Raw genomic sequence first — 12592 nt, 5'->3', positions numbered from 1 at the left:
ATAGTTCACATTCGAGGAAACATTTTCTTAAACAAAGTATAGAGGCAGTTACAGAAGATAAAATAGATGATTTGGATTACTTGAAATTAAAAGGCTTTTTTCACAAATGAAATTCATTCATCTAGGTTAAGAAGGAAAGGGATTTAATAAGAAAAATCTTTATATCAGATAAGGTTTGCCAAATATCCAAGATGTGTAGATACTAACAGATACGTGATACCAAAAATCTTAACTCAGTAGATAAATCATCAAAGGATGCAAAGTTTTAACAACCATATGAAAGAGTGCTCTGTGTTACTAATAATAAGACAAATGCAAATCAAAATAATCATACTGTTTCATCTCACACCTACTGTTACAGAGATAACAAAAGATGTGAACAGTTATTATTGGAATGATTGCTCATTGTTGGAGTTATCAGTCAGTATAAGCATTTTGAAAAACAATTTGGAATGATATAGATAAGGTTACTAGTAAATGATAAGAGATTCCACTACTAGACATATTTCCCAATGAGTATGTCCTCACATATGCCAAAATATTTATTGCAGTCCTTTTTGTAGTAGCAAATACCTGGGGGATGAGGGATAAAGAGGTGGCCATTGCTTGAGGAGTGGCTAAGCATACTGTGATATGTGTGTATTATTGTGTCAAGAATTTATGGATATGATGAATACAAAAAAACATGGAAAGACTTAATATGAATTTGTGTAGAGTGAAGTAAGCATGGATAGCTTAGAAAAAATGCAGATGTAAAGACCTCCAACAAAGCAATCAAAAATACATGTTGCAAAATTATAAAGAACAAATATGGCAGTAGTGAAGAGACAACCCCATTCTCCTCTGCAGACATAGGAAGCCCATGGATATAGAATATTGTCTTAAGTTTTCCAACTATAGCAATGCATTTCCTTATGTTCATCAGTAGAGGTGTGCTCATTGTTTTTGTTTTTGTTTTTCCTTTTTTTTTTCCCCTTTAAGAATACTATTGCCTGTATGAGAAAGATTAGGGGAAGCATTATGAGGAGAATTCTGATGTAAAAATCAAATGATACCAATAAAATAATATGAAAAAGAAAATGAAGGCTGTAGAATCACAAAGAATCATGGCCCTCAAAGAAGAGAGATAAGAAAATACTTCCACCTACTCTTTTAGGAGAATTGGAAGATCCACAAGTGTGGAACACTGTATATATTTTTGGAGTTTTTCAATATATTGATGAGAGTACTGATTTTTTTAATCTTAAAAAAATTCTTTGTTATATAGAATTACTCTCAGAAGGGGAAGGAGAGAAGAGGAAAATTTAAGCAATCTAAAAATAAAGGATATCAGTAAAACTTTTTAAAATGAGATCATTGATAACCTTGGAGAGAACAATTTCAAATGAGTAATAAGATCAAAAACCAGATTAAAAAGGATTGAGGAATAAAAAGAAGTGTAATCAGTTTTTTCAGAGATTTGGGTGAGAGAGAGACAAGATGTAGGATGACAACTTCAAAGAATGGTAGAATCTAGCAAAGGTTTGTAATGGATGAGGTATACTTGAACTGTGAAAATTGGGGAAGGAACCCATTAATAGTGAGAAGTTAAAGATTCAAGAGATTGTAGAAAGAATAAGGGGTATTTGAGTATGCATTCTGCTCTAAAAGTAGGAGGGAATGAGATCAAGTGCACAGGTACAGGGGTTGGCCTTCACAAGAAAAAGACCATCTCTTCATTAGAGAATGAGGGAAATTGAGAGTAGGAAGTGAAGTCAAAGAATTTTGCAATGAAGAGAATGAAAAAAAGAGGGATATCATGTTGAGTAAACTTAAATTTTTTTCAATAAAGGAAGAGACAAGTCCTCAGCCAGGGAGGAATTTGGGGCAGTCTGAGGAAATAAATAGTTGGGAGTTTCCTGTCCTGTGGGCCCATTGATTTTATATTATACCCAGTAATATGACTATGAAATTTTCTCCAATTTCATGTGGTGGAATGGAAGAAGGTAGGAATAATATCTATGGCTGAGTTTTGTCAAGTGAAGAGCCAGAGATAAGGAAAAGGAACAAGGGATTCAAGAGCAGAGATCAATATAGGGTTGAAACCATGATTGGGTTGACTTGATGGAAAACAAGATAAAGTACTTTATAAACTTTAAAGCATTATATAAGATCTAGGTAGCATTATAGAGTAATTCACTATATAATTTCATAGTTACTAATTGACCTGGCTAACACTAATATTTTCTGCAAAAAAATTGGATAGATGAGGAAAAATTAGAGCTTAATTGAAAGAAATATTGTTGATTCAAATGAAGCAGCATCTTGTATAGAGGATTAAGAGAGAAGACTATCAGTTGCATCCTAACTCTACCAGTTACTAATTTGGGACTTTGAGTAAATCTCTTAACTTTCTTTGGATTTATTTGCTCATTTTTACAAGAAAGCAGTTGATAGATATGGAGGGTATTGAGATGATATCAAAGGTTACTTTCATCTCTAAATTCTTTGATTGTGTTTCTCCTAGAGCTCTGTTGTTTCTCTTGCTAATTATTAGAATGATCGATTATTCATTCTATAGTGATTCAATAAGTTTGAGTGGTTGAAATAAAGTTAGTAATGGAAGAAAAAAATCTAGTAGTACTTAGTGTATAATGTAGGCTACATACTTAATGAAGAAAGGAAATTCCTGTCTTTTCAGAACTGGCCTCTGAAACCAAAACATACTTCTAGTAAATATCCACAAAGCACAATATCTCTCTGATTACTCATGACTAGACTGTTTTCATAATATCCCAAATTCTTATATATCCTATCCTCCTATAAAAGTAGCTAAATGTGGGAGTAGTTAATTGTACATGTTCATTAATCAGTTTATTAAGCATCTGTTATGTGTCAAGTATTAAGCATTGTGGATATAAGAGAAAAAAAAGAAAAACTACACATCCTTTAAATCTTTATAAAAATCAAGACTGGCTCTGGATACAATTTTCATGTAAACTTTTTTATGTCCTATGATGCAAACAGCAATAACAAAATTTTCCCTGTAATTCTAGGAGAAAAGTGATTGCTAAGAGAGAAAAGTATGTTCTAAGTCTAAGGAGGACCTTTATTAAAAGCCTTAAGAGACTTGTATCCAGACTTATATCTTTAGGAGAAATACAATCAAAGAATTTAGAGATGAAAGTAACCTTTGATATCATCTAGATACCTTCCATATATATCAACTGCTTTCTTGTAAAAATGAGCAGATAAAACCAAACATTATTTAACAGCTCATTGAAATACTTTTTTGTGGGGTTTAGGTTTGATTTTTTTTGGATTTAGCTTTTGATATTCCATCTTTCTAAGGAGGTAAATCATTAAAGAACTAGCCAATATCGGGAATTATATATATTTATATATAATCTTCTAAAGTGTAACTTAACACGCAGCATACATTCATTTCTTATTTCTTCATACACAATCTATATTTGTATTTCTATACAACAATATCTCTTACCGAGAGATTATGAATAGAAAGACAGACAACTTTGGCATCAAGATCTCAGTTCAAGACCTTCTAACAAAAACTAGCTATTTGATCACAGGCAACTCATTTAATCTCCCATAGTCCTATATAACCCTTTAAACACTATAAGTTGTTAATTCCCCTTATGACATCACAAGTTCAGTCCAAAAACAAACAATACTTCCTAGACAAAGTATGCCAGTACCTTTTAGAAAGATAATTATAGCAAGCAGGAATGAAACAAGTTTTTTCTTGTTTTCTCAGTCCATGTAAAAATCTCAGTTAACTACAGTAGTCAATTCTATATTTTTATCCATTGAAGTTTTACTCTCATCTTTCATCATTGTTATCATAAGGCCAGTTCTTGTTAATATGATTAACTACAATGTCAAAGGTTAGGAAACAGGATGTAAATTGTCTCTCTTGGAAGGCAGACTATTTTAGACCCTTAAATAGTCATTTTGTGTAAATGAGTTTTGAGAGATATGTTTATATTCGATTAATAGTTTTAAAATGTGTATTTCAGTATTTAAAATCATATACAATGTGTGTGTATATATATATATATACATTTGTATATATGTATATGTACATTTTGTGTGCATGTACTGGAGCTCCACTTAAATGCAAAATAACCTGATATATACAGCAACAAGAATTATCTATCATAATTTCCTAAACAGTATTTATTGTCCATGTCTTTGTTTTTATAACTCCAAATAATATATCTATGATTGACATGAATAATCCTATTAGCATGTGTCTCTTTTTTAACAGATTTTATTAAACAGAGAAGAACAGGACTGAATGAATTCATTCAGAATTTAGTTAGACATCCAGAGCTATGCAACCAGTAAGTAACTTTCACTTGTGTTCTAAAAGAGACTTTATTAAGACATATTGCATTTTTTATACATTGTAGAATCAAATTTAGTTAACTATGTCATTTTGTGTGACTATCATTTTATACACACACACACCTCAGAGTAGAGGCTAGAGTCTATTCAAGGAAATGTTTTCTCCTCTATCAGAATAAATATACTACATAAAGTATATAGAATTTATTTTTCCTTTAAATAACACATAGGATTACAATCTTGTTTTTTCAAATATTTTCCCAAATTATAACCATTCCTGTAATAATTATAAATTCTCTATATATTTTTTCTTAACTAATTTTTAAAATTTTCTAATTTAAGAGAGTTAAGAGGAAAATTTTGCTAGTCATTCTTCCAGTTAAAAAAGTTCTTAAGAGTTATCTTTAAGGCAACTTGAATTGACTAAAGAGGAAAATATTTGAGGTGTTTGAAAAAAAAAATCCACTTTAAAAAATCTTGTTTTATTAAGAGGAAACATCTCAAAATTTTATTTCTCCATCTGCAACTCAAAAGTCTTTAAAAACAGTGTTAATACTTTTCTAGCTCTCTTTGTTTTTCTTTGCTTAAGAAATGTAACTGTTCTTAAATTTAGAAATTGTAGATCTGCTTTAACCTTTAAAGTTAAATTAGAGAATAACTTCAGCATGAATTTACAATTTAATTCATTTTTATTTCTTTAACACTCATCTAGATTTTTATTCAATGATACATACTTTACATATGGTCTTTTTCTTAGTAAGTTAACTTTTAGGCAAATTAGTTCATGAAATCAATATATACTTTTATTTGATGAGCAAAAAGCATTGAGAGAGGCAGGCCAGCAAAATGGACACAAGATCTGACTAAGTTTAGATTTGGAGAGTTCTGGGCAAAAATTCCTGTCGTCTTATGAGCAGATCACAGGCTTAGTGAGCTTCATTTTTCTCATCAACAAAAGGAAATTAATAATACCTACCGGCTAGTGTAGTTAGAAGACATCAGTGTAATAATCTATGAAAAGTGCTTTATAATCTTTAAAACACTATACAGATGTCTGTTTATTACTATTATTAAAAATGTAATAAATCAAATGTAGGTCAGAGGCTATGCTGATTATTTAAAAGAAAATTTACAGTCTCCTAATGATTACAAAAATGAAGTATTTCCTACTTTTTATTTCAATTTTGGTGATAGCAGTTACTAATGACACACTCATTGATTCTGACTTTTGGTAAATCTGATAACTGTGCTAAGCCTCGGTTTGTGCTTTGTAAAATGAGAATACTACTTCCATCTTGAAGATCAAATAAAACACCTCAGTAAAAAACTTTAAACTGGATAAGCTCCTGTAAAAGTATGAGTTTGTCATTGTTATTTGTTACTTGGTAATAGTTATAAGTACCCATGGCATACATAGTATTTATTTCCTAGTTATTTTGCATTACTTAAACAAAGATAGACATTATTTAAATTATACACTCGATGTTACTAGTAAGTATATAGAAACTTTTGTCTGAAGCTTTTAATTATTTCATGTTCATAAAATTTTTTCTGATAAAGTAGTAATAAGAGCAAGTTACATTTTTAGAATACTTTCACATTATTTCATTTCATCTTCACAATAGCTGTTGTGAAAAGAGTGCAATTATTATAATTTCCATTTAATGAATGTGCAAACTGAAGTTCATAAAGGTGATTGATTTGCTTAAAATGATAAAGATCGTAAGTGGCAAGCCTGGACTAAAATGGTGCAGTGTTCTTCACCTTTTTCTGTGCTGCCATGTCTGAATTGCCATGTCCTGGAGGGACAGGAAACGTGCTGGCCCCACTTTAGAACCACTGACAAAATATTATGGAGATAGAGTCACAATTTTTCTTGATGCAAAATGACTGTGAATGGAAGGTCAGAGAAGTGATAAGTCAGCAGTTTGCCTCTCAGCTGCTTTCTTAATAATTTAGGTGCAGAAATAGGATTTATATTTATGCATATACATAGAAGTACACTTAATAGGACATTGAGAAATCTGGCTCTGTTATTATCATGCTGCCTTGCTTTAATAATTATATTTTAAATTAGGGAATGTTTTCCTTTGGAGGGCTGCATCCTTCCAAGTCTATTACATCTGATCTTGTAATTAGGGAGATTCTTAATTATGATCTTCTGCATATGTGCTGTTTCTTTCTATAACCAGTTAATGTTATTACCTTTACCATGTTTACTGACAGTCTGCCCTCCTTTATGGCTGTAGCATCTTGCTAAAGAGATTGTGTAGTAAAAATTGTGAAGTAAAAATTAATAAGTTGTGTTTTTAAGATAGTTCAGAACTGCATGAAAAATTAAAATTTTTCAAAGGCAGGGCACTATTATTTCCCTAACCAATAACTAGAATAGGATTACAGGAAGAATTGATGAATTTGCCTAAATTTGTTTATGTTTAATAATAATGTGCTTGGGGCAACTGAGTGACACAATAGGTAGAGGACGAGGCTTGGAAACAGGAAGACGTGTGTTCTTGAGTTAAAATTCAGTCCATACATTGTATTATTAGCTATGCATTCTAGGCAAGTTCTATTTGCTTATCTGTAAAATGAGATGGAGAAAGAAATGAGGACTTCAGTATCTTTGCCCAGAAAGTGATAAATAGTAACTTGAAAAGTCAAACACAACTGAAAACAACTGAACAACAACAAATAATGTGTGGAGAAATATTTTTTTCTTTTATTGTCTAATTGCCTTTTCTTTTTTCTCCATAATTGAAGAATTCAATTCTTTTTTTACATGAATTTTGAAGCAATGTAAATAACATGCCTTAAAATTTACATTACAAAAAGAAATATAATATTTAAATCTCATGTGTAGAAATTTATCCATTTGTGAATATTGCAAATGTATATCTTCTCAATCATTGTATATTAATAAGAGGATCTTATTGTGGTCTTAATTCTTCTCAGAAAAGAATAATAACTTGTATTTATAAAGCACATATAGGCTACAAAGGCAGTATAGTGTAATCATGTAGTACATAGACTACTTGATCTCAAAGGTAGGAATGCCTAGATTCATGTCTCACTTCTTAAACATGGTGGCTCTGCAACCATGAGCACAAGTCATTTAGTTTCTCTGTTCTCTGATTAGTTCTTTAAGATTACAGTTTTTAGATAAGTTGCTGATCTGAATTGATAGGGAGAGTTTCTTTATGTGAGTTACCTTTATCAGTGATAAACAGGTTTAGGCCTAGTTTCTTTGCTTTTAAACTATATACTTCATTGTGACATTGACCCAGGCTGTCAAAAACTGCAAATAGAATGTAAACTTTTCTGGAGCCAGGGTTTTGAATATAGATCTTATAGCAGACTGCTATTTCTTTCCTAAAGATCAGAGAAACTAAGTATAGAAAGATTCCACACTAGTTAGCACCTAGGCAAAAAAATTTAAGTCATCTTTAGTCTTGTGTACAACAAAATATTTGTATTAGAATTTTTTTGTCACAACAAAGAACTAGAAACAGAGCAAATAACCATTGATTTTGAGAATTGTTAAATAAGCTGGAGAACATTATTATAGTGATATAGTTAGATTATTATTGTAAGGAAGATGAATATATATGAACTGGTACAAAATTAAGTAGGACTGGAAATTTCTTATGTACAATGATTACAACAATGTAAATAGAAAAAATAATAGGAAAATATTTGACCCGAATCTGATTTGTAATGACCAATTTGGGCCCAAGGAAGTATATGAAAAGTTCATTCTTTGCAGCGGTGTCATGTTGAGGGTGGAATACTGTAAATAATCTTAGTTTCAGTTGATGTGAAAATGGAAGATAATAAATATTTTTTCAATTCTCAATTCTATGCAGCATCCTTTCCTTCCCTTCCTCCCCCCCCCCACTTCAGTAACAGTTGAAGAGTGACTAATTGTTGAGGGGGTGAGGGAGAAAGGAGAGAAGGTTGATAATTATTCCACATTTTAGGATATGTGTATTTCTAAATGTGAACTCTTTAGTGAAAATTGAGTCAAGATTCTAGTTCAGTCACTGAATAATGACATAAATAAAGCTAGAGGACATAAGGAAATTATAGCCAAATGGAAAGACAGTTCACAAGTTTTCCTTTTAGAAACTAGAAGGAATTAATTTCATCTTGGAAACAAAGACAACTGGAAATATTCATGGAACACTTTGATCATTTCAACTTTGTAATGTAGTACACAGTGAAGAAATTAGTTCAAATTCCAGGCTCTCATGCAAGAAATTGCCCCCCAGGCATATGCCAAAATCAATTCAGGTGTTCCTTAAATATGTAATAAAAGAGAACTTGTAGAATTTTGGTTGAGAGGAACTGTAAGGTATAAAATAATAGGGATTATAGCTCAAGATAAAATAGGGTGTTTTATGCCAAAAATGTTTGCTAGTGTCATGGAGAGTGTTCTATATAGATTTGAAATAAAAAAGGGAATTTTCTACATATTGTGAGATCTACTATGTATGTACATATATGTATTCACACATGCATATATGTATGTGCATATAAACGTGATTTTCTACGTATATGTGGCATGCCGGGATTCTTATGTTCAGTTTAGTGACCTGTTTCTATTTGACTTGTCACTGATGGTGTAGATAATCCATAGAACTTAATTCAAAATGCATATGTGCTGGACACTGAAAAGGACCGGTGAACTTGACCTGGAATTTAACTAATAGAGGAAGGAGTATGAATTGTCTTTGTAATATTATAAAATTCTTTTAATAACCACAGACTTTTTTACAAATCATTGAATACCATAATTTCCAAATATTTAAAGTTAAGGTTCACCCAAATGGTGGTAGAGAGGTGCATGATAATGTATGAAAATTCTGAAAAAAGTTACAGATGAAGAACTGTATAAGAAAAGCAGTGCAAGGCCAGAAAAATTTGTGAATCTGCAGTAGAATGAAAGGTAGAGATAATCAGTATATAGACTGCCTGTGTACCCCATTATTATTTCCACAATGTTGAGAGATGTCTATAGCATGCTGAGTGAACCCATCCTAGCATGTTGTGATACCAAAGGACTCAAAATCACAAAGGTTGGACATGTATGACTAGGTCATGATCTACATCACTAGAGGATGCATTCTCATGGATGAAATTACATTTCCCTTGAAATATGGAACAACATCTGTTATAGAGAATGAAGAGGTATAGAAATTTTTACCAAGAATTTGTCAAAGTGTTTGAAATCAAGTCAACACTGGTATTCACTTATTTCATTTGGAAAGTTGGAAACGAGGAAGATGACAACCAAAAATAACCACTGGAAAATATAGTTAGAAATGAATTCAAAGATACTTGTAGGCCACAGAGTAGTCATAAATATACATGATGAATACATCCAAGAAGAGATATTCAAGAAGAGAGGTAAAAAACATTGGACATAAAAACCCTAAATAACACAACAAAAATTAAATTGGTTATATTTTAATAACAAGAAATAGCTATATTGGAGTCATTTCTGAATCTGCTGCCTATATGCAATCATACTTCTGACTTGTTAAAAACAAAGTTCAAAATAAACACAGAGACAAAAGGATTAATGCATAGTTAACAATTATCTAGTAACTTAATAGTTTCACTCAACATATGAAAATAGATTATTCCATTTAAAAATGGAAAATGGATGAAGGAAAAGATTGGTTATGATCAACCATTTCCTACAGACATTTAACTAATGTAAGACAATTGTCACAATTAAGAATTCAAAAAAGCCTTAGAAAATGTCTTGTTCATGGTTAATGTTGAAACCACAAGGAAGCACTTGATCTCTTTGTAGAAAGGCATAGCCTATTTAAAATTCAAATACATTTGTGAAATGTTACAAAAGATATGAAAAGATTGGGACACCAATACACTATTGGTGAAACTATTAACAAATTCAACTATTTTGGAGAAATCTGGAATTACCCTCAAAAAGTTATAAAACTTTGTACATCCTTTCACCCAGCAATAATACTATTAGGTCTGCTGCTCAAGGTGACCAGAAAAAAAAAGGAAAAAATAAACTAACATTATATTCTAAAGTATATATGCCAGCTCTGAATTAGAACTTCAGGAGATGCCCATCAATTTATGATTGATGGAATATTACTGTGCTGTATGAATTGATGAGCTGGTTGATTTTTAGGAAAATACAGGAAAATGTGCATGAAATAATGAAGAGTGGAAGGAACAGAACTAAGAGAACATTCTATGGAATAACAGCAATATTATTTAAATGTTAATGCGAATGACTAAGGAAATGTGAATGACTAAGCCATCTTGAGTTACATGAGTATTCACATCAGCTACAAAGGACCTATGAAGGAAGTTGCTATTCACCTTCAGAGAAAGAGCTGACTGATATTCAAAACTGTGTGTTGAATACTTTTACATATATGTATCTGTGTCAAATGTTGGCATTCTCTAATATCAGGTTGGAAGGGAAGGAGGGGAACAGCTTGCAATTCAAAATATAACAAAAACATTTTAATTTTTAAAATGTTACAGAGGAAGGTAGCAGAAGTTCAGGAACAGTGCTGTCTTAGAAAATAATAAAGCTTGGTTGAGGACAAAAAGATTTACAGAAAGATTGTTATAATACCCAGCTGAGCCCACTCATCCCAATTATACATTTATAGAATAAACCAGAAGGAAAACAATCAATTAAAAATTAAAAAGTAGAGCAGATTCTCCAGCATTTCTCAGTATTCTTCAATAGTTGGTGTTGGAGCCACAACAAGGAAACATGAAACAGAAAAAGGAATCAGGAAAACAAAGTTAAATTGGACCAACTACGCATAGATAAAATTTAAAACTTTATGAGAGTAAGTCTTAAGATATCTTTAAGAGGGTAAGGTCCAAAATAATTTGATATTGACAGTAATATTGCTCCCAAAACACAAGAATTGATCTTCTTGTAATAATTCTTATAATCTCTATAAAGTAATTGCTAATTATTGACATGTCAAAAGTATCTTTGAGGGATAAAAGGAATAGAGGTGGTTTTTAAATAGAGATTTACTTTATTATGATAAATCCATCTATTCAATTTCATGTATGGAATGACCAGGGCAAACTAGAATGACACCTTGGACACTCATGGACACTATATAGCCTAATGCGCTAATGCAGCCTAAGATGACATATAAATCTTTTTGACTGCCATATTGCAGTCTTATATTGTTTGTAGTCTAGTATAATCACCATTTTACCTTCAGATAAATTGCTGTCTATCCATGCTTCCCCTTTTTATACTGATGGAAACATCTAAGGCTTAGAAAGATTAAAGTGATTTGTTAAAGGGTGCATAACTAATAAATAGCAAAGTTAGAACTCAAAACTAATCCATATGTTTTAAAAACCCCGTATTCTTTCTGCTGCATACTGAATTTGTAAGTGTAAACATAGATGTCTTGTATTTGCAAAGTACTTGATGGTTCCAAAGTACTTTCGCATCTTTTATTTCTTAGTATCCTTATGATAGATAGGAATTAGGTACAGTAGATATTGTTTCCCCTCCCTCTCCCCTTTTTTTCCCCCAGAGAACTAATTGTTGGGGAAATGGCAGCTTGGGATAGAACAGTTATATCATTTTAGGGGTTATATAGCCAAGGAAAGAAATTACAGGTATAATTTGACATATACCCTAGACTTTAAGGGAACATTTTAAAAATTCAGAGAAAAAAAGCAAGAAAGATACCATCACCAAAGATTCTAAAAGGGAAGATTATTCAAGAAAAATATGAGGTTTTAAAATTTTAAATGTTTATATTACAATCCCATAAATCCCACTGAGGAAGAAAAAAGTAGGGGGAAAAATACCATGTTGCTAGGGAGCCTTCTGGCAATCTCATAAGTCTATTTTGCAAAATACTAAAAGAAATGTGAAAAAAAAAAAGAGTATTGCATCATGACCACAAACCTGTAAGAATAACATTAAAGACTAAAGAGAGAGCTATTATTTGTGACAAAAGCCAATGATAATTTTAAAAGGACACTTATTTTTTTGAGATTTTTTTTGTATGTTTAGAAATAGAAGAAAAACAAGGATTTAATGTCCATTGCTTTTCACGGATGGTATAATATTCAACAGACAATAACTACCCATTCTTCCTTTTCTAAGAAGAACAGTGTTAAAAGTGAAAAGAATAAATATGGTTTGCCAGTTTAATCTGTACTAGGCTGCCTTTAAGAGAGTTAACTTCTTCAGACCTCAATTTCA

At 31.3% G+C, this 12592-nt stretch overlaps 1 protein-coding gene across 1 annotated transcript in view; it reads left to right on the top strand.

The window, feature by feature from the left end:
* SGK3 (serum/glucocorticoid regulated kinase family member 3) overlaps nt 1–12592 on the top strand; it is an 80501-nt gene that overhangs the window by 20115 nt on the left and 47794 nt on the right. Inside the window, exon 4 of the mRNA XM_051970098.1 lies at nt 4268–4343. Within this exon, the coding sequence (XP_051826058.1) occupies nt 4268–4343 (76 nt within the window). The remainder of the gene's footprint in view (nt 1–4267; nt 4344–12592) is intronic.

This window comes from Antechinus flavipes, chromosome 1 (genome assembly GCF_016432865.1).
Source record: "Antechinus flavipes isolate AdamAnt ecotype Samford, QLD, Australia chromosome 1, AdamAnt_v2, whole genome shotgun sequence".
Lineage (NCBI taxonomy): Eukaryota > Metazoa > Chordata > Mammalia > Dasyuromorphia > Dasyuridae > Antechinus > Antechinus flavipes.
This window is presented reverse-complemented; position numbering and strand designations above follow the sequence as displayed.